We start from the raw sequence: 22,293 nt of genomic DNA, 5'->3' as shown, positions 1-22,293 counted from the left end.
TCCATTTCAAGTCTCATAGCAAAGGGTCTGAATACATGTAAATAAGGTATTTCCGTTTTAAAACAGAACAAAATGTGTAATACTACCGAAGGCACTGTATGTGCATGTAGCAGCCCCTGGCTCCAACCACCATGTAGGCCCACAATGTGTTTTAACCTGTGTGTGTGTGTGTGTGTGTGTGTGTGTGTGTGTGTGTGTGTGTGTGTGTGTGTGTGTGTGTGTGTGTGTGTGTGTGTGTGTGTGTGTGTGTGTGTGTGTGTGTGTGTGTGTGTGTGTGTGTGTGTGTGTGTGTGTGTGTGTGTGTTTCTGACCACCCGCCATTGTTGTTTCTGCACTATCTTGTAGAAGGATGGCAGAGACAGTGACAGCACCTCAGTGGAAAGTCTCAACTTCAGCTGGAAAAAGCGGATGGGCAGTTCCCTCACTAACCTTAGCCTCTCCTCTGGCATGGCGTCCATGTCCTCTGTATGTTCCCATGCAGCTTCCCTATCAGATATGTTGACGTGTGCCATGAAATAATCAAACTCACTTTGCTTTGAATTCACATGGCTGCAATCCTAATAATGCGAATAACAAAAGTTATTAGCATAATACAGCAGAACATTTGTTTTCTCCCCCACATGTGATACACAGGAATCATACAATTGTCCCATAGCAGATGTAAGAATATTAGGGTTCTAGAGTATTGGGAATATTAGGGTTCTAGAGAATCGGGAATATTAGGGTTCTGAATGTGGACTAAGAGAGGCATTTGTTCCGCATCTAGAAGATAATAATACTGAGTTTCAGTGGTGGCTGGTGGCACTTTAAATTGGGAGGACAGGCTCATTGTAATGTCTGGAACAGAATCAATGGAAGGGTATCAAACACATCAAACATCTGGTTTGATGGCTTGATACAACACTTGGTGATGCTGTTGTCTCTTCCTAACATGTGGACCGTTAAGGTGAGCGGCAGTGTGGCAAGCATCTACAGTGGAGTAGATGGGGATGTGGAAGTGAAGGGAACAATCCGGTTTGCCATGAATTATGTCCAGAAGCTCGGGGAGTTCCACATCTTTGTTGTCCACTGCAGAGATCTTGCCGTGGCAGAACCCAAGAAGAACCGTTCTGATCCGTAGGTGTTCTTGCAATAAATAAGATTGTGTGTGTGTGTGATTATCCTATCATTGTAAAATAAATCTGCCATCTCCAGGTGCATAGGTTTACAGAGGTTGATGTTTCCCATTACCTTACATAGGATCATCAGTGTGTTATTGCAATTTGAGACTAGGTGCATGGAAAGCAATGATGTGCCTTGGAAACTTTCACCAACTTCTATCCGATTGCACTTGTAGACATGTTACCGCATTTGCTGAGATCGCATTCAAGGTAAACATTGCAGATGCCTGCTTAATTGTTAATTACCTTTAAATGTCCAGCGCGCTATAGCACAGCTTCTAATTTAATCCCAGCCGTAGTTGCTTTTGCTTTGTATTTGTGTAGTGGCTAAGAATCTGATGTTGGATATTCATTTTCAGATATGTGAAATGTTACCTCTTACCGGACAAAGCGAAGATGGGAAAGAGAAAAGCCAGTGTGAAAAAGAAGACCTTGAACCCCACTTACAATGAGATCCTTAGGGTAAGAGAGAAGAGATATGATGGCTGGTTATTAAAGTCCTCATCCAATCTCCTTTTCAGATTATTTATCACCTGATTCACTCAACAAACATCTCAATAGGTGGTCCAGGTGTCCTCTGATATGGCAGAAGTCTGTGTGTGTGTGTGGTGGGGGTGTACATTCCTGATTTTATACTCGGGAAATCGTTTTTTAACAGTTCAAAAATAGCTGGACACAAAGCTATCAGTGCTCGGTCTATTGTGTCTGCATTGAGAAAACTACTTTTATCCCCTTTTCTACCCCTGCAGTTTAAAGTTACCATGGAGACCCTCAAGACTCAAGCACTTAATGTCTCCGTGTGGCACAATGACAACTTTGGACGGAACAGCTTCCTTGGCGGGGTGGACTTGGATTTGTCTGAATGGGACTTTAGCAACACGCAGATGAATGATTATGCTTTGAAAGCAAGGGTAAACTGCAAGAGGATTAGTTTTGGTCGTATACAGTCTGTTTTGCAGTGTAAATTTTTATATAGGTGGTAATTCATAAAGACTGATCTGATACCAACTTGCCACAACTAAAAATAAAGTTATTCTATTCACTTTAGATCTCGACACAGTCTCTCAGTCCCTCTCACTCCCAATCTATTGACCATAGAGGAGAGATGAGAATAGGATTGCGTTTCCTGCCACAGATCTCCTACAGTAAGCGGTTTCTCAGACCACTCTCATCATCATCTAGCCTGTTATGTGTTCTATTGAACATAACTTACTTATGTGTGTTTTTACTCAATTGGTAGGTAAGAGGTCATCCAAAACTGAGACGGGTGAGGTGCAGATTTGGGTGAAAGACTGCAAGAACCTGCCTGCTATCAGGGGTGCGATCATTGACCCCTTCGTGAAATGGTATGTGTTTTGGATATGTTGCACCTGGTTAAATACGGGTGTGAAGCATAATTTAGTATTGAATATGTTTATAGTGCCAATGTGTCATTTAGTCATATATAAACTAAACCATTGGATTTGTAGCGATTCACTCACTGTAGAAATTCAGATTTGTTTATACTGTTTTTATACTGTTCATATCTGTGATTACCTCAAGAATGGTAGCGAGGAAGAATAGGATGCATTTCTGTAATATTCTAACAGGGCCATTGATTGCTTTTGTCCTAAACTTACAGTATACTGTTAGAGCTAAAGCTCTTCCTTGAAATGCACAGGATCAGATTGTGGGCCAGAGTGTGCTAGGCTACTAATCCGTTGTTGTTGTTGTATGCTATTTTAGCACCGTGCTTCCAGACACGAGCAGGAAAAGCCGACAGAAGACTCGGGTGGTGAAGAAGACAGCCAACCCCATGTTCAATCACACCATGGTCTATGATGGCTTTCGGCCGGACGACCTACGAGAGGCCTGCGTTGAAGTCACCGTGTGGGATCACGACCGGCTCACTAACCATTTCATTGGGGGCTTAAGACTGGGCCTTGGAACAGGTAAGATACTTTGTAATTTGTTTAACGTTTGGCCGGTACTCAATTCAAGGCACGTTAAAATGCAACACACTATAACAGACTTTTAAAGGTAATTTACACATGAGATGACATGCGCAACGTTGACCATAAATGCGATCCCTGAGACAATCGGGAAAATGTCTTTAAAAGGCACATTCTCAGCTGTGCTATAGCACCGATTGAATTATGGCATCTAACAAAATTCCCCACATTTCTGAATCTGATTTATGCTTTTCTCTAAGGTAGTATGTCTTTATATTTAAATAGTTTCTTGAGTCGTTCCAGACCTATTGTAGCCTAATTATTAATATTGAAATGCATACACAATACATCCAATAGGAAGCTAACTGGATCATCTCCAATCTGTCTTTACAGGTAAAAGTTATGGGTTAGAGGTGGATTGGATGGATTCAACCTCTGAAGAAGCAAGTTTATGGGAGAGAATGATGCATTCTCACAATGAATGGGTTGAGGATATTATACCCTTGAGAATGTTGATACTGGCAAGAGGTGTATCAAAATAAGATGGTGTATGAAAAGTTGGATGACAAAATGAGAAGAAAGTTGCTCATTGGGTGTATCAGTTTGATGAAACTTATAACCGATAATGTAATCAGTAATATAATCTTTCACTTTTTAGGAGAATGACCATACAGGCACATTGGAGTATTGTGCTTGGTGCTTAGATTCTTCTTAGAATTACATTACAAGTGTGTATTTTATCTTTTGAAAGATTAACATTTTACATAATAATGCTTGTTGTCATACAGATCAAATACCTACTCAGAAATTGTTAAGATATAAATAGGTTGTTTTAATTGATTCATTCCAATGCATATTTATCGCTATTTGTATATATTCCTATATATGTTTTCATAATGTTATTCCATGGTAAATTAACTGAAGAAAATGTTTCCACTATTGATACAACAGTATATATAATCAGAAATGTGGTGTTATGTTATCATTGTTGTCTTTGTAAAATACATTTATTCACATTATTCAATATAGTAACAGCATATATTTTTCATCATAGTTAATGTTTCCACTAATTCAGGCACCCCAACAATAAATACAATATCACATGTTGAAAAATAAAATCGGTGTGAATTCAATAGTAATGGTTATACACAAAAAAATGACATTTTTCGCCAGCAATTGGCAGGAAGCAGTGAGGAAAATAACCACAACATTTGAAATAGACTGGAAGTTGGATTTCCAAGAGAATGCAAAAAGAGCCGTCATCCTATGGGGAATTTGGGACAGAGTTTTTTTTAAATGCTCCAGAATTTGTATTATTAATAATAATAATATATTGCTGTTATTTGCAGAGAGGTTTGGAACTCTATTTCTTATTGGTCTAATAACTAATTTACCGCAAGACCCAAACTCCATTACACCATACCATCACAGGCTGAACTTTCAGGCGGTCATTTCAAACAGCTCACTAAAAGGGCACTAATCATCATTTTAATAGTATTACGTTTTTGACTGCACAGAGGTCATTTCTCTCATTTGTCTTATGAGACCTTTTTAGAGTGGAGTCTTTTGAACATCTGGTGATTATAGATCTCTCTTGCATCGACTTATTCAGTCTGACGAATCTGGCTACAATACATCCAAGGGTGATCAGATCTGCCTTGCGCACATTAGAGCAGTAGAAAGGAAGGAGGTGGAACGGAGTAGAGAAATGCTGAGGGTCTAAGATGCTACAGCGGCGGAATTTCAGCCACGTGTGGGCCACCCTGTGAACCAGGAGCGAATGGAGGCCAAGTGGTGTACAATTCGATATTTTAAAATAAGATATTTATTTTAAAAAGGTAGCCCTGCTAGCAGGCTCAACCCTTCATAATGCGACCCCTGGTGCACAAATAATTAAGCACAGCTGCGACTATTTTTATAGACTCACGCTACACCGACTGGCAGTTACTGCTATAACATATGATGGGGTTCGCTGAGAAGTAAAATACCTATGTAAGGTCTGGCAGACGTTAGCAACGCCTGGGCAGAGGAACTGATTTCCCTCCCAATATATATATATATAAAGAAATGGGAGCTTGTTGAATTTGTCAAGTTTATTGGAATTGTAAAAAAAAATGTAAATAAATTATAGTGACGTTTCACAAAGAGTTTTCATGGTATATGATTATTAGTGATGTTTTTCCGCCTCGTCACTAGTTACCATAGCCACAAAGTCATAAACCACGCCCATGTCTACAATTGATCTTTATCAGATTTTAAACCTAACCACAATGCTAACATTATGTCTAACCATAAATTAAATTAAGAGCAAAAGGCTATTTTTCTCATATATATATATATATATATATTTTTTTTTTTTTTACAATATAGCTGTTTTACTTTGGCTGTGGTAGCTAGTGAAAACCATTTCCGCGGGTTGAGTCGCCATTTTTGACTTTGTGGGTGTGGTAACCTGTGAAAACCATTTCCGCAGGTTGAGTCGCCATTCTTTGCGTCCTTTGTACGTTTAGAAGTTGTCTCCGCTAGACAGCAAGTAGTTGTTTCGGGATTACACAAATTTACAGACTGTCAAACAAGCTCGAATCTTTTCCTACAAAAGCTGAATAATATTACGAACAAATAGCTACAATAGGATCCAGTTAAAGCTTCACGGACGGTAAGTGTGGTTACTTCAAAAATGCTTTGTCATTTTGTTTGTGCGCAATGGTCTTCCAACTAGCTAATAGTGTTATAACTAACGTTAAATAAAAAAGAACGTTGACGTTGTTGAAACCACAAACGAGTTAACAAAATATCAATGTGAGTACTTATAACATGTTCCAAAAAACGTAAAGATAGCATGGTAGCTAATGTTAGCAAGTTAGGCCTAATGTAACGTCATTCTTGTTCAGACAACATTATGGCGCCTAAATTAGCTAGCTAACGTTAGATACAGCCCGCATTGAACAACTGCATTAACTAGAAATGTTTAATTTCTCGAGAAAGATCCACACAGAATTAATGTTTTGGCAATTTAATGTTCATGATGTTTGGCTTTGGAATTTCCATGAAAAAGCTCTAAAATCACGTTTACAGGAAAAAATCAATCGAAATCCGTGATTATCTCAAATGATCTAACCGAAATATAACAACTTAAAAAGCACTAATCGCTCAACGCTACTGATAAACGTTATTTGGTAAAGGAAACGAGTATGGCCTCAAGACTTTAGTCCCTTCAAAATGGAGGTTGAGGTAAGGGACAGAGGATCTGAAGGCTAGCTAGGCCTAATTTTTTTATTTTAATTTTACCTTTATTTAACCAGGCAAGTCAGTTAAGAACATATTCTTATTTTCAATGATGGCCTGGGAACAGTGGGTTAACTGCCTGTTCAGGGGCAGAACGACAGATTTGTACCTTGTCAGGTCGGGGGTTTGAACTTGCAACCTTCGGGTTACTAGTCCAATGCTCTAACCACTAGGCTACCACTACTCACTGAAGCACAGGAAACAGTCATGTCTTTCATGTCTAGGGGGTATGAAACCCAATATATTCATTAAACAGACTTAATTCACTCATCAATGTTCTTGTTGTATTCTCACAGATAATCTGAGCGGGAATACATTGGTGGTGTCCCTCATCAAAAGCTAAAATGATCACCAGGCGAAGAGGTCGTTCAGACATCACCGATGTGGAGGTGCACTCTTCAACTTGTCCTTTTGATGTTGAAGTCACTGACTTTGTTGAAATGATAGAAAATGTTAAAACGAGTCCCTCTTTAGAAATTAGGTCAGAGAATGGGGATAGTAAAGTTGGATTAGAGCTGGATGATTTATTTGGAATCGACGAGTTAAACTGGACATTTGAGAAGGATGCAGTCTCCCCTCTTTTCGACATTGGATTGACCGAAATTGGTGTGGGTGACACAACAGATCAAGATTTTTGGATTGGCACGTCCAGGACCCCATCGCCCGAAGGAGTGTCTGCTGTTCAGAAAAGGAAGGGGAGAGATGACCCGTCTGGGCACATGATCAACAAAAACGCTGTCGCTGCGCGAATTAATCGTCTGAAAAAGAAGGAATACATGAACGGGCTGGAAAATAAAGTTGGGTCTCTGTCGTCAGAAAACCGCATACTCAAACAGGAAAACGTCCAATTGAATAAGAGGGTAGAAGAGTTGGAAGATGAGACGAGGTACCTGAGAGCTGTGTTGGCCAACGAGAGCATGTTAGCCCAGCTGTTGTCAAGGCTGAGCGGTGTGAACGGCATGAAATTATCTTCCTCGCTTTTCCAGGGGTCCAACAAGAATGACGACCACGATTATGCCTTGCCGCGGAAACGTGTGAAGGTGGAGGAAAAGGAGACTTCTGGTGGCGTCTGTCTGCACGTGGACAAGAACAACGTCTCAGTGGAGTTCTGCACTAAGTGTGCAGAGAGTGCAAGCGCATCACTCAAAATGTAGGGTCAAGTACTTTTATCTGTTTTCAGATGTTGAGACTGAACCTGATTAACTTCAGTGTAATGAACGTCAGGGGAATCTATGAACACTGTTAAAACTATTTGAGATCATTACTTAATTAAGAAATGTTGAATGATTGAGCATGTGTAAAAAATCTTACCAATGATTTAAGTACACGTTACTCGTTAAACCTTGTTGCCAGTTTTCTTCTAGGTGATGATTGTTCTACCATGCTGGATGAATGGGTTACAGAACGTCCCTGTCTGCTTGGCGCCATGGTAAGGATCTCAGATGAAGAAAAGCTGATGATTTGATAAATTCTAAATGTTTTTCAAGTTTTATTCCTCTTAGAATACACCAAAGGCTTTTACACTAACATTACGTTTAGACTGGAACATATCTTTCCATCTTAGTTTGAATTACTTTTGTTTTAAGTTCTATGCAGTAAGCATTTAACCTGTAAATATTAAATCAAACTGATTTCCCTCCCAAATATACAGAAATGGGGGCTGTTGAATTTGTCAAGTTTATTGGAATTGTAAAAAAATAAAATAATTGTAAATAGATTACAGTGACGTTTCACAAAGAGTTTTCATAGTATATGATTATTAGTTCATATTGGGTCTCAAACCAGAATGGGTAAAAAACAAGAACATATAATGGCGTAGCATGGTTTGGTTAGAACTTGTCTTTTTGTGAAACGTCACTATTCTGCTGAAGGATGTTTTCATTTAGCGCCCGTATTTTTCTTTATTGCTAAAGTGGATTCTGCTGTTCGGGAAGCTGAAGAGGCGGGACCCGCTGCTGCCAACTTGGCCTGGTATTTTTTTAAAGGTAGTATAACACAGGGTGTAAGTGACTACATTCAACCAGTATCCCATAACACCTTCTTTGTAAAAAGTAGTGAATTTAGAATATATTGTGGATGACAAGTGTTCCACTACCTATTACATTGACAATATTAGAGGTCCTATAACGGTTTGTTCACAAGTTTAACCTGACTTGTTGACACATTGGTATGTAACCCAGTTGTTTAAAAAAAAAACTAGTCAAACTATCTTGTTATCGATGTGATCCTGATAGAAATGGACATCACCAATTTTGTATAAAGTGACAATCTTAAAGAATGTTATGTAAAGTACAAAGATGTTGTGGCAACTTTTTTTTTTTTAAATGAGAGAACAATGTTTCAGAAACATGGATATGATTGAAAATAAATCTTATTTTGATTATACACGTTTCAGTTATATTTTACCTTGAATGTGACCCAATGTATTTGGCATTAACACATCTCTTTTTCTCTTTTCAAACAGCAAGCTCTTTCTGCAGACAAAGGTCTATCAATTCCTCAACAAAATGGAAAAATGTGATGGTTTGTGAGGGCTGATTTCAGTGGAGAGTTCAAAGCCTACTGGTCTGATGTACTTGTTTTTACATAATGCTGCTGCATTTAGTTTTAAAGTGATATTTCACTCAAATCAGCTTCAGGTGTTTTCAGACTTCAAAATTGGTGTAATGAATAAGTTAATGTCCCACCCCACCACCTGTATAGATCCAGCTGTATGCCTCAATCCCAAATGATTCCCCCCCCCCCCAAAATACAGGTGCTGATTAAAATGATACAAATTAAAATAATTTCAGATGGCACCTGTCTTTCCTTGGGGTTGAGGCATTTAGTGGGATTTACACACCTGGTAGCTTGGGCCATTGATTCTTTCTGAGGTCTGAAAATATCTAACAAATGGTGTAAGGGACTGTCACTAAAGTTTATCGAGCTGGGCGGCATTTCAGTGGTATTTAATGTGGAGAACCAACAACACTTTCATTTGGATCTGAAAAGTAAATGGTTAGCTACTTCAAAAATGTACTTTTAAGAGGTACCGTCCTTAATTTGTTTTTCAGACCCAAACACTTTTTGTTTGCTATAAAGCCAAAGGATGGGTTGGAGAAATGTAACCACCTTCAAATTCATAGAAGCTATTGAGTGACAATACATGAGATCGAAATGATAGTTTGCGTTTATATTTAAGCTATACATAGTTTGAAACAACCTTATTTTGGGTTATCATGGCATAAGCTCAGGGGACATTAAGTTGTATTCCAAGAATCCGTGGGTATAGGTAGGTGGCTAAAATTCACAGGTCATAAGTGGCATGCAAGGCTACTTATTTGGGTATGCACTGCAAATTAAACTGTTGTGAAAAATCTGGAATATTTTGCCATATGTGCATATATGTTGGACATAGGAAACCGTAAAAGGGTTTGAGAGCCTGTTAACAGACACAGAACATTTTTAGACTGATGCATTTGGCTGATTACTTGGTGTACATGATTTTCAAGGACCCCCAATCAAAACATACAGTTGAAACCATAACCCCCAATTTGTTTTGTAATCCATTGTTTAAAGAATATCTTTGTTTATATACACTATAGCTTCAAAATATGGTTAAAACTATCACGTGGAGAGTCAGTACATGCATTCTATGAATTGAGTGCTTATATTTCTCCAGATCTGTGATCATGCAGATTTGTAGCAAACCAAGTAGTGGTGCTGTTGAATTAATTGTTGTGCCATTAGAATAAGTTTGGTATTTAAGACCTTTACAGTTCAATTGTTTGTTTGTTTTTGCACTGAAAGTAGACCAGGAGCCAGTTGGCTGCAATTTGGATTTCTTAAAAACAACACTTTGAACTCCAGCCAACTTTATCCACTGCTAACCAAAAATCAATGGGGGTGATGGTTACTGTCCAATTTTGAACAATTCACTGGCAAATAAATTAAAACCAATTCAATGACTTGGTTTGAAATCACGAAAGGTGATTTGGCCAAAAGTGAACACTTCACTTCACGGGTGCCTTCATCATGACCATGGATTTTTTTTTGTTTGTTAGCAGTGAGTGGCTTTAAAAATAAAAAATAAATCCCAATTGGATTTAGACTCCTGGCCCATAGACCACTGTCAGGGTAAGGAATCATTTACATGTGTATTAATTTAGCAGACTAATCCAGTGTGATTTACAGGAGCAATTGGGGTAAAGTGCCTTGCTCATGGGTACGTCAGATTTTTTACCAAGTCTGCTTGTGGATTCGAACCAGCGACCTTTCGTTTACTGGCCCAACGCTCCTAACAGCTAGACTTCCTGCTGCCGAATGATGAATGTGTGTGGTAGACTGGTAGTTATGAACTAGTCGTCTATGACCTGTACTATAATTGAAGGCTCTTTTGCACTAAATATTTTAATGTATTCTACACTGGTAAAATGGTTTCCTCAACCAATATTTTAGATCGTCTGGTTGGCCTGCAGGGAAATGGCAATAGCCAATATAAATAGATTTTCATATCACTATACAAATGTTACTCCTGAGGTACCTTCCCTATAACTGGCTTGATATAACTCGATTGGATTCCATTTTTACTGTACACTCTAAATTGAACCATCTTTGCATTGTTTATCTGTTGCACTACCTTAGTATTTGGCACTCTCAGACCTTTGTTTTCATGTCAGGTCATTCAACGTTTTCCTTATGCACATATTTTTTGAGGACCTTTGTGTTAAAGGGTTTGTTCAGGATTTGACGCTTTTATCAACTTCCCCATCAGATGAACTCGTGGATACCATTGTCTCTGCATGCAGTTTGAAGGAAGTTGATCAGTAACGGTAGCGCAATTGCTAACTAGCGTTACCCATAGACTTCAAGTCAATGCACTATCTGCTAGTATGCGCTAATGCTAGTTTGTATTGGCTCGTGAAACTACCTCAACTTCCTTCATATTGCACACAGACGTAAAAATTATATCCATGAGCTCATCTCACTAGGGAAGTAGCAAAAGGGCCTCATTGTCAAAATCCTGAAGTATCCATTTAAAATAATTTAGACCCTCAGTTTATGGGCATTTAACACACAGCTTTGAGGTAGGGCCTGGATTCAACCATTGTATCGCGATCCTGATTCTGAGGTGTAATTTCTTACCACTAAAATTGCCAATGGATCATGCATTAAGTAAAAATATGCCAGGTAAAAACATTTTCAAAATCCAGGACAGTTATACAAACTGATAATCACCTAATGCATATAACATTTAGCATTACGGTATAACATGTATATTGAACTAGGCATGTTATTTAATGGCTGTTAGCTGGGGTTCCACTTCAAACACAGCAGAAGTATTTTACAAGTCAATTGCAGTGCAATGTTCTGCGCAATCTGTTGAATTCTGTCCTCTACTAATTTCAGTGAAGAGAGAATGCCCCATTCTCCCGAGGTTAAACTACAGTTGTCCATATGGTTATGAAAGTACAGTGAGAACACCGAGTAATTTGGTAATTCCATAAAGTACACTTGATGTGAATTCCATAAAGTACACTTGGTGTGGGCCACGTTCAGTAGGCAAACATATTTGAATGTTAGAATTTCCATGAATAGAGCAGATGTGAATCCATGTCAGGCCTGTTCGTTCTACATATATCTACGGGTGTTTCACTACATCAGGTATTCCCAAATGGATACGTGCAATGCTGTCGGGAGTACGCCACGAAAAATGTGATTCCCTTTTTTTTGTTCACATTTTCAAACATGTATTTTTAATCCCCCCCTCGTCTGAGTAGCCTCGTTTAACTGCCCAAAATAAAATGAACCATCTAGTGAGATAACAACGCAATGTCAAATACGGGTGGCCTAGTCAAATAATTCACATCCAATCACATGAACCGTTACTGTCTCACGGGAAGCCTAGAAAAGAAACGTGACAATTTGAAAAATAAGTCGCGGGAGTTTGAGCTAGAATTAAGATGAGTTTCGAGTGGTAAGACAACCACAACGGATACCATTAATAAGGGTCTAGAAGCGTATTATATGGTGAGCTACTGAGTGGCTAGGACAGGCAAGCCCATACTTTTGTGGATGACTTAATTATTCCTGCTGCTGTGGATATGGCTGGGATGATGCTGGGAGAAAAGGCCCAAAAAACTATACAGACAATGTCTTCATCAGACAGCACTTTCACGACGCATCAGTGTCATGGCAGGAGATGTTTTGAAACCATTACTGCTTCGCATTCAAGCCAGTGAATTATATGCGTTACAGCTGGATGAGTCAACTGCTCCTGATATGTGTCCGCTACATTTAAGGGGTCAATTAAATTAAGGAAGACTTCCTCTTCTGCATATCATTGGAGATCAAGACAACATGAGAGGATATTTTTGAAGGACTGGACAGCTTTGTGACATCAAATGGACTTTGGTGGTCAAGATGTGTTGCTATCTACTGATGGCGCATAAGCCATGACTGAGACAGTGGAGTGGTTGCTCCCGACGCCACTTGGGTACACTGCAGCATCCACCGAGGCTCTTGCTGCCAACGGAATTGCCTGATGGCTTGAAAGACATTTGACACAACAGTGAAAATGGTTAACTTTGTTAAAGCAAGGACCCTGAACTCGTGTATTTTCTGCATTATGCAATGATATGAGCAGTGACCATGTAACGCTTTTACAACATACAGAAGTGCGTTGGTTATCAAGGGACAAAGTATTGACGTGTTTTAAAAATAATAATTGAGAGACAAGCTTAAAAGTTTTCTTTACTGACCATTTTCACTTGTTTGACCGCTTGCATGACGACTGGCCTATCTGGGTGATGTTTTTTCTCACCTGAATGATCTGAATCTAGGATTTCAGGGACTCTGCAACTATATTCAATGTGTGGGACAAAACAGGCTATGATTAAGAAGTTGGAGCTCTTTGTCTGCATTCCATCATTTTTTTTTCATCTCAAGCTTACGGACAATGTCAAATGTGATATAGCGAATCACCTGAGTTTGGTGCACAATTATGCAGGTACTTTCCTGAAACGGATGACAAACAACTGGATTCGTTATCCCTTTCATGCCCTGCCTCCAGTCCACTTACCGATATCTGAACAAGAGAGCCTCGTCGAAATTGCAGCATGCGGTACTGTGAAAATGTAATTTAATCAGAAGCCACTGCCAGATTTCTGGATAGGACAGCGCTGAGTGTAGCCTGCCTTTGCAAATCGCGCTGTTAAGACACTGATGCCATTTGCAACCACATACCTATGTGAGAGTGAATTCTCGGCCCTCACTTTTATGAAAACTAAAGACCGGCACAGATTGTGGAAAATTATTTAAGACTCTCCAATAGAACCTAACATTGCAGAGTTATGTGAATCCTTTCAAGTACACCCTTCTCATTAACCTGTGGTGAGTTAATCACAATTTAATTAACAAATTAGGTTTATATGTAAGGTGGTTACGAGCAAAATTACTGATTTGTTATTTGTGCCCTGGTCCTGTAAGAGCTCTTTGACACGTCCCATGAGCCGGGTTGTGACAAAGTCACATTTATTAAACATAAGAATGAGTGTACCATGTAGCGTGTGTGGCAGTCTTACAACGATGGCAAAAAAAAACATTTGATAGTGCGCTGACCCTGGTGCTAGAGGTGGTACGCAGCTGGAGATTGAATGGTTGAAGGGGTACAGGACTATAAAAAGTTTAGGAACCACCGCACTACATAGTGCCACAATGAATGCGGTCACCAACTAAAATGGAAACAATGGAGCAAATATAGTATTTGTCAACTTGGGGAGAATTGTAAGAACATAGGCCTACTGGTAAAAAGCATGTGAGGGGGTACTCTGGGCAGAGCAAAGTGTAATTCTGGATTGAAATTATATTTGTAGTGATCAAAGAATGTTGACATGATGATGGGAGTTGGTTTGTTGAGGTAAGACAGTTATGCATCTCATTAATATACTAGCCACTTCAAAATCAAGGTGGATTCACAGGCTGTTCAGACAGGCAGACAATTCTGATGCTATTTAATTGGTCAAAAGTCCAATGTAAAAAACTTGGAATTGTGCTGCCTGTAAACGGCCTTGGACAAGGTCCGCTGGAAATGATATACCCCTTCCCCCTCAAAAATTGTACAACTGGGATTTCACAATTCATGGACTTTAATAAAAATACAACCTTGCACATTTTAGGTTTGTTTAAAACTGTTTTAATCCTCAAGTTCCTTGTCACCTGAGGTGGACAACTGAAGCAACTTCAATTAGCTGTCAAAATGTCTGGAGCCTCGGTAGGTGCCAAAGAGAACCTGTAGCACAATCACAACACCCATGATCCTCAGGATGGGTTGGGTAATGTCCATCCAAAAAGTTTCTGTTATGTTTGTTCCTTGTATAATGACAAACCGGGGTGTAGGTTTAAGTACTTTTTAATGAACATATACTTCAGCTAGAAAACTCCTTGTTTAGCCATGCAAGGCATTCTTCAACCACCTGCCCCGCCCACATAGCCTGCTGGGTAATGTAGTCTAAATGTTATTAACACATCTTTCCTTTAAAATAACTTATTTTCTATGTAACTACACATGTCACATCACATTTGTTTACTCAACCTGCATAATATGCTATTTTCAATAACACTTTTCTTCCCCACATTTTTTATGTTGCTCTCATCACTTAAGAGGCAATAAACATTGATGTATTTTTTCCCCAAAATAAATATAGTCTGTCCAACAATACTCTATTGTGGCTATATTTCTTTTCACATAAAAAAAAAGTTCAGTCCAGGTGCCACTTTTTTTATTTAGCAATTCTCAATAAGCCTTTCAGGGGGTCTGACAGTCCTTTTTGGTCGTTCTGAAGTGCCATTTCTAAAGGCATTTGACGCTTCAGCAGTATCCTGATGATCCTCAGTCCCTTGAGTGAATGGTTGAAGCCTTAGATCCACTATTTTGTCTCCGTTGTGATCCATGCTCCGTTTGGATCTCATAGGATTGCAGTGCAACTTCTCTCTGCACACACCCTTGCTGCATCCACGTTCCTGTATTGATGTCTCGGAGTCGTACATGATCTCCAGGTTTCAGTTCAGGTAAGTGTCATGCACTTTTGTCGTGTCACTGTTTTTGTTTGTCTTTCTGTTTTTCCTTTGTGAGTTTGACTTTGTGAGCACCTCTGGGTGTTAGCAAGTTCTCATGGATGGGTAGGTTGGTTCTGATCGAACGTCCCATCAACATTTGTGCAGGTGGAAATCCATTCTGCTGCGGTAGATCATCAGATCTTTTAGGAAATCCTCCTTTCCCCCATGTGCCTTTTTCATCAGACCTTTTTTGACTGAACTCTGCTAAGCCGTTGGAACTTGGGGCTGGAGGTGTTGTGTCGGAATCCCCAGTTGTTAGCGAACGATCGGAACTTGAGAACCATTGTCCGAGTACAGTTCAGACGCAGCCCCATGTCTTGCAAAGGCTGATTTCAGGAAGGTGATTACAGCTTTGCTGGAGGTAGTTGGCAGTGTTGCTACTTCAGGGTAGTTTGAGTAGTAGTCGGTAACAACAATGTGACTTTTACCATTGCAGTAAAAAAAGGTAAACTCCAACTTTGTAGTAGGGTCTGTTGGGTAGTGGATGAGGCATTAGCGGCTCTGCTTGCTGCTTTGGCCTGTAGGTCAAACACAGTTCACATGAAGCAGTGGTCTGGCTGATTTCCTAGTTCATGCTTGGCCATTACATTACTTCTCATGCTCGTCGTTTGCATTTTTCCTCGCCCAAGTGGCCCTCGTGTATTTTGTGTAGCATTTCTTTGCACAGTGTCATGGGAATGACAATCTTGTTGCCTTTGAACACTGTCATCCAAAACGGTGAGCTCTGCTCTGCACATCCAGTAATCCTCTATTCTCCTTGGACAGTTGTTTTTCTATGCGGGCCATCCTATCAGTGTTGTTTCTTTCAACTCTGTCATTGTTTGGTCAGGTGCGGTCTCTTTTTTTGATCTTCTCCATTCTCTCAGAAGACACAGGAAGTGATGCTACGATCATGGCGACGTAGGCCTGAATCTGTTTTTCTGTGTGACGACTGCTCGAGAAAGAGTGTCGGCGGCGATCATGAACTTTCCCAGGGTATAGATCGTCTTCATATCATACTTTTTCAGTCTGATCATCATTCTCTGGATTCTCATTGGATAATCATTCAGTGGCTTAGACATGATTGACACCAATGGTTGTGGTCGGTTTCTACTTCGAAGTCTCGTCCGTAGACATATTGGTAAAACCTTTCACAAGCATATGTGCTTGCCAGTAGTTCTTTCTCTATTTGTGCATACCTTGTCTGCGCCTGTCAAGGCTCTGGACGCATAAGCAATGGGTTGCCATGTGTCATCATACTGTTGCAGAAGGACTGCTCCCAGGCCAAACTGTGACACGTCTGCAGAAATCCTTGTGCTTTTCTCTGGATCATAGATCATGTCATCCATCATGGTCTCCACTCCAGGAATGTGCTCGAAGATCAGGTGGATTGTCTTGCAGTAGACCTCTGGCGCGTGGAGAATCCAATATGGTAGACAAAGAAATCTGTACCTGCCCTCAGGTGTGTTGAATGTGCATAGCCTTGGGCTTGCATCATCTAGCTTCATTTGTCAGAATCCTGATGAGGCATCAAGCTTACTGAACCACTTTGCTCCAGAAACTGTGACGTTATCGCTTCTCTGGTTGGCAACTTGAAATTCTCTCTGATTGCTTTGAGATCTCTCGGGTCTAGGCATATCCTAAGATCGCCATTATTTTTCACCACAATAACCAGTGAGTTTACCCAGTCTGTAGCTTCATCCATTTTTGTGATGACGTCCATGCGTTCGAGTTCCTCCTTGAGCTTTTTCCTCAGTGCAAATGGAACTTTTCTGCATGCATGCACAACTGGAGTAATTTTGTCATCGGTACATATTTTGTGTTCTCCTGGTAAACATCTAAGATCCTCAAACACGTCCTCATACTCAGCCAGTAGCGATTATTGGTCATTTTCAGTCTGTGATGTCACTACATACACTCTTTTCAACAAACTGAGCTTTTCACATGGATTAATTTCTAGAATAGGCTATACACTCTTGCACGATCAGCAGCTGTGCTCTGCACTGTTTTCCTTTGTGCTGCAAAGATACTATGGAGCTTCCTTTGACTGTTACGTTCTCCCCAGTATCAAGCTTGAATGGTATTATAGTTTCATTCAGTCAATGGCACAATCCATTCAGCTTTTACTGCATTGCATATTTCCACAGAATCAACAAATAATTATTCAATCTCCTTCTTGACTGTGTGAACCTTTTTCTTTGTAGCCTCAGCGTTGCAGCATTTTGAGAAATTATTATTTTTCCCACAGTTGTTACATGATTTGCCATATGCAGGGCAATTGTTTTGGCTTGTGGATAAATCCACATGTAGTGTTTTGATATCGCTCTTTTGCTTGTTTTTGTTTTGTAAGGCGTTGTGTGTGTGTGGTGCTCCTCTTTTTATTGCATGCACTGACATCTCATCCCTGCGCAGCTCTTTAGCTTGTGCTCTGGTGGTTTCAGCTGCTAGACGCATTCACTGATTTATCCAAAGTTAAATCTAGCTCATACAGCAATCTCTCCTTGAGTCCATTATCAAGTATGCCACAGACTATCCTGTCTTTCACTAGTGAGTCTTTCAGATATTCAAATTCACACGTTTTGCTCAGTGTTCAGCTCAGCCAAATACTGGTCAAAACTGACTCCGTTTCTGATCATAAGAGAACAACTTGTATCTCTCAAACGTGATATTCTGGCTTGGTACAAATGTAACAGTATAATTTTAAACCGTCCCCTCGCCCATATCCGGGCGCGAACCAGGGACCTTCTGCACACATCAACAACAGTCACCCACGAAGCGTCGTTACCCATCGCTCCACAAAAGCCGCGGCCCTTGCAGAGCAAGGGGAACTACTACTTCAAGGTCTCAGAGCAAGTGACGTAACCGATTGAAACGCTATTTAGCGCACACCGCTAACTAAGCTAGCCGTTTCACATCCGTTACACTCACCCCCCTTTTGACCTTCCTCCTTAGCAACCAGTAATCCGGGTCAACAGCATCAATGTAACAGTATAATTTTAAACCGTCCCCTCGCCCATACCCGGGAGCGAACCAGGGACCTTCTGCACACATCAACAACAGTCACCCACGAAGCGTCGTTACCCATCGCTCCACAAAAGCCGCGGCCCTTGCAGAGCAAGGGGAACTACTACTTCAAGGTCTCAGAGCAAGTGACGTAACCGATTGAAACGCTATTTAGCGCACACCGCTAACTAAGCTAGCCGTTTCACATCCGTTACACTCACCCCCCTTTTGACCTTCCTCCTTAGCAACCAGTAATCCGGGTCAACAGCATCAATGTAACAGTATAATTTTAAACCGTCCCCTCGCCCATACCCGGGAGCGAACCAGGGACCTTCTGCACACATCAACAACAGTCACCCACGAAGCGTCGTTACCCATCGCTCCACAAAAGCCGCGGCCCTTGCAGAGCAAGGGGAACTACTACTTCAAGGTCTCAGAGCAAGTGACGTAACCGATTGAAACGCTATTTAGCGCACACCGCTAACTAAGCTAGCTGTTTCACATCCGTTACACAAAGTACTCCTGAAATTTAGCCATTAGCACAGTCAATGTCAAGTTTGCCTCCTCTTGCTGAAGCTATTGTAAATTTCCAATACATCCTCTCCAATAACGTGCAGAAAAATGGAAGCTAGATTGCCTGTTAACTGCATAGGAGTAGGAGGACTAAGCCTATCCATGACGGAGAACAGGAACCGTGTCAATTTCTTTTACTTCATTCAGTATGTTGCTCATCAACAGATTCCAATGCAGCCTTGCTCTCACTGATGTCACTCTCTGCTGCGGCTCGTTGTCCTCACTCTTGCAAGCTAGAATCTTCGACTACTCACGTCACTGGACTTGTGGTACAATGTTAAGTTTTCGTCCGGAAATTTGCAGTTACTCATTTTCTCTGTCTCGTCATAGCGACTACCAATCTGACTCCATGTTCTGTTTGTTCCTTGTATAATGACAAACCGGGCCGTAGGTTTAACTACTTTTAATGAACATATACTTCAGCTAGAAAACTCTTTGCCTTGCATGGCTAAACAATCTTCAACCACCTGCCCCGCCCGCATAGCCTCCTGGGTAACGTAGTCTAAATGTTAACACTTAACACAGTTTCCCTTTTCTGGCACTGGTGCAGTGTTGTACCTGTTAGATAATAATTATAATAATTGTACCTGATAATAATTATGCAAATTCGGTCAGCCACGGTATTAAAAGTCCAGCCTACTTCCCGGATCATGTCCCACACTGGATGGACTTCAAGAATATTTTGTCAAATTCATAAAAATGCTGTGATTTAATATAGGTACAATTATGTTCGTAGATTACCCAATGCCTTCTATGAAGGTTTTCGATTATTAAAACGAAAACCTAAATGAAAGACATCGGGTATATGTCAATAAATTCACAAATTTGTACACTTTAAAATGACCATGTTACGAATTTTATGTTGAAGGAAATTCAAAAAGTGTTGTACATGATCCCGGAAGTAGGCGGGACTTTAATACCGTATTGATGAAACCTTTGTTGGCTAGATACTCGGCAAATAACCCATAGTTACAGATAGATCTAGGATGTTTCCCCTCCCCAATCCAAACTTTGTGGGTAGCCTGCAAGTGGCATATTGAGTAGTTTTCATTTTACTGTCCAAACGCATTGCATGCTGCTGGCAAACAATCCATATCACTCCCACCTGGACCGGTTTATACCGAAAACATTCTCCATTCGGGCTGCATAGGCTTTGATTTCTTCAACTTCATTAAATGGGGGGGATATGTATACTTTCCTTATGAAAGTGGCTAAATGCTGATCCCGACTGTTGTGTATAGCGTTTAACCAATCCGGTTGAAACTATCAGACCAGGGGTTGCGTTTCTTTTATGTTTGCTGCATTAGTAGCATTGCATTAGCGGAAATGAATACTTCTCAGGGCAGGCATAGATATATTTGAGTCGCGTTGATGAAACCTTTTAGCTAACCCTTTTCCTAACAACCTAATTATCCTAACCTGCTATATGAAGAGTCACTTCTGCTAGTCAAAACCGGCTGACCCGCCCTGAGAACAGTCACGGTGTGTTCAGTTTGCTATTGGCAGAATGGTTTGTACTGAACGACACGTTTCCCCAAAACGTTCTTGTACATTTTTGAACAGACTAATGGACATTTGCTCCCGTTTGGTGGGTATAACAATGAGTGACAGCATTCCCACAACCCAACGCCGCCCATTTTTTACAGCAGCGTTCAATTGAACATTCCAGAATTAAAAAATATTGGTTTCCACTAATGCGATAAAGCGCTGCGTTAGGTTATGAATGAAAAACAGACTGCAGCAACCTGATTGGCTGAATGCAGTACACAACATCCGGGATTAGTATTTAGCCACTTGCACGGTGGTGGAAAATGGTTTTGCGTAAGTGCCCATATTTTCCTAATTGTTTTCGACCATTAAATTAAGTTAATGGTGCAATCAGCAGTCGCTACATCCATTTTTGTGCCCATTGATTTTTAAAGAAAAACTTCCTCATGAGCTTAGTTTAACTGTCGTACACCATCAGAACTCAAAATGTAAGCTTGTTTTACTCCGTTTGTAAACAAACACTATATAGCCTCAAACATGGTTAAAACCATAATTTTGATATCATGGATGGTCAATCCTTGCATCTCTAGCTCTGTCTTAGAATTTGAATGATTTAACTTTCCTCGTGCCCCTTCCCTCAGCTTTTTACTGAACCAGGGGTGGGGAGGCCGCTTAATTGTTTCTACTGCTGATTGCCGCTGTAAGGAGGATCGAAGCCAGGAGGAAATCAAAGCCTAGGCAGCCTGAATGAAGTAAGGTACCAACCGGTCCACAAGATACAAATGTATTGCCGGCTGCATACAATGCATTTGGACAGTAAAATGCAAACTATCGCCATCTGCCGGCCTTGCCTAAGTCAAGAGCAACATCACCCTATTCCTGGAAAGACAGTTGTACATACCTGGTTGCAAGGCCTGCATTCACAGGCAAAGCCAACAGTATAGGATATATGCCAGCACCAACTGCACCTCTTATCAGGACACAGGTTGTGCAATTAAGGTCACATAAATGAGTTTAAGATGTTTCAAATTCAATTCAGAAACCATAAAAATATTATATTGTAGAAAATAATTGCAACAAACACACACCCACCAGACAATAAATGGTTTTGATACAGCTACATCATACATGGCCACTGTTGTCAAGAACGGTAGGACAGCCATTGGGAGATTTGAAGTAAAACACCCTTGAGTGACATTCAGTGCTCCTGTATAAGCTGTTGGCAATCAGTCCTACTAATGCCCCATTACCTCCCAGATACATGGGGCCATAGGTGAAGATTTTCCTTATGATGGGGGCAAAAGGCTATCAAGGCAATTAACCCATGTCTAGGCACAGGCGTACAAAAACATACCTGTCAAGTTCAGGCAGCCGTTCAAATCTTCCCACTATCATTTGAACGATCACAGCTCTGGGGACTGTGCAGCCGGTGCCTTTTTCTACATTGCTGAATTCTGACACATTAAGCAAGATGACCTGCAATGTAATGTCAGTGTCCACCAACAATGCAGGGCTGAGTAGACGTGTATGCGATACGTTCGATAAGAGTGAATCAAATAGCTAATTTAAGGTAGCTAACATTCAATTGAATAAAATCCCATTTAAACAGCCTAGGTCAGTGAGAATACGCTAATAAGCACGAACACTGCAATAACACCAGTCAAATGTATTGCTGTACTCTCCGTTACCGATGTCTCAGCTCTAATGTATGTGCTGTAAACGTATAACTGTTCCAATATTTTCTTCTTTATCATTATTTTGAGGAAGGGCGCAGCCAT

At 40.5% G+C, this 22,293-nt stretch overlaps 2 protein-coding genes and 1 pseudogene across 10 annotated transcripts in view; 2 read left to right on the top strand and 1 right to left on the bottom strand.

Annotated features, from left to right (window-relative positions):
• sytl2a (synaptotagmin-like 2a) overlaps positions 1–4,224 on the top strand; it is a 40,331-nt gene extending 36,107 nt beyond the window's left edge. For 4 of the 8 annotated variants that reach the window (XM_046327816.1, XM_046327856.1, XM_046327847.1 and 1 more), the window contains 8 exons: positions 346–465; positions 947–1,116; positions 1,520–1,622; positions 1,910–2,071; positions 2,209–2,305; positions 2,401–2,506; positions 2,886–3,091; positions 3,485–4,224. In XM_046327816.1, the coding sequence (XP_046183772.1) occupies positions 346–465; positions 947–1,116; positions 1,520–1,622; positions 1,910–2,071; positions 2,209–2,305; positions 2,401–2,506; positions 2,886–3,091; positions 3,485–3,633 (1,113 nt within the window). In that variant the 3' untranslated portion in view covers positions 3,634–4,224. The other 4 variants (XM_046327863.1, XM_046327878.1, XM_046327874.1 and 1 more) reach the window with 4 other exon arrangements.
• Positions 4,225–5,531: 1,307 nt separating this feature from the next.
• LOC124013515 lies at positions 5,532–8,759 on the top strand. Of its 2 annotated transcripts, none has more exons than XM_046327797.1 (4): positions 5,532–5,747; positions 6,673–7,526; positions 7,730–7,805; positions 8,290–8,759. In XM_046327797.1, the coding sequence occupies exons 2-4, from the start codon at positions 6,721–6,723 to the stop codon at positions 8,368–8,370; spliced, it is 963 nt and encodes a 320-aa protein (XP_046183753.1). In that variant the 5' UTR covers positions 5,532–5,747; positions 6,673–6,720; the 3' UTR covers positions 8,371–8,759. The 2 variants fall into 2 exon arrangements, 1 of the variants encoding a protein (XP_046183753.1); XR_006834886.1 differs by having other exon boundaries at positions 5,536–5,747; positions 6,673–7,262; positions 7,363–7,805.
• A 5,725-nt stretch (positions 8,760–14,484) lies between these two features.
• LOC123990837 lies at positions 14,485–22,293 on the bottom strand (annotated as a pseudogene).

Source organism: Oncorhynchus gorbuscha, linkage group LG02 (genome assembly GCF_021184085.1).
Source record: "Oncorhynchus gorbuscha isolate QuinsamMale2020 ecotype Even-year linkage group LG02, OgorEven_v1.0, whole genome shotgun sequence".
Lineage (NCBI taxonomy): Eukaryota > Metazoa > Chordata > Actinopteri > Salmoniformes > Salmonidae > Oncorhynchus > Oncorhynchus gorbuscha.
The sequence above is the reverse complement of the archived record's forward strand: the minus strand, read 5'-3'. Positions and strand labels throughout refer to the sequence as shown.

Bases quoted from the DNA above. Each gene is read 5' to 3' on its own strand.
- LOC124013515 (XM_046327797.1), top strand. From the start codon at position 6,721: ATGATCACCAGGCGAAGAGGTCGTTCAGACATCACCGATGTGGAGGTG. The intron at 7,527-7,729 runs GTAGGGTCAAGT...CCTTGTTGCCAG, and splicing joins GCAAGCGCATCACTCAAAAT to TTTTCTTCTAGGTGATGATT. The intron at 7,806-8,289 runs GTAAGGATCTCA...TTATTGCTAAAG, and splicing joins CCTGTCTGCTTGGCGCCATG to TGGATTCTGCTGTTCGGGAA.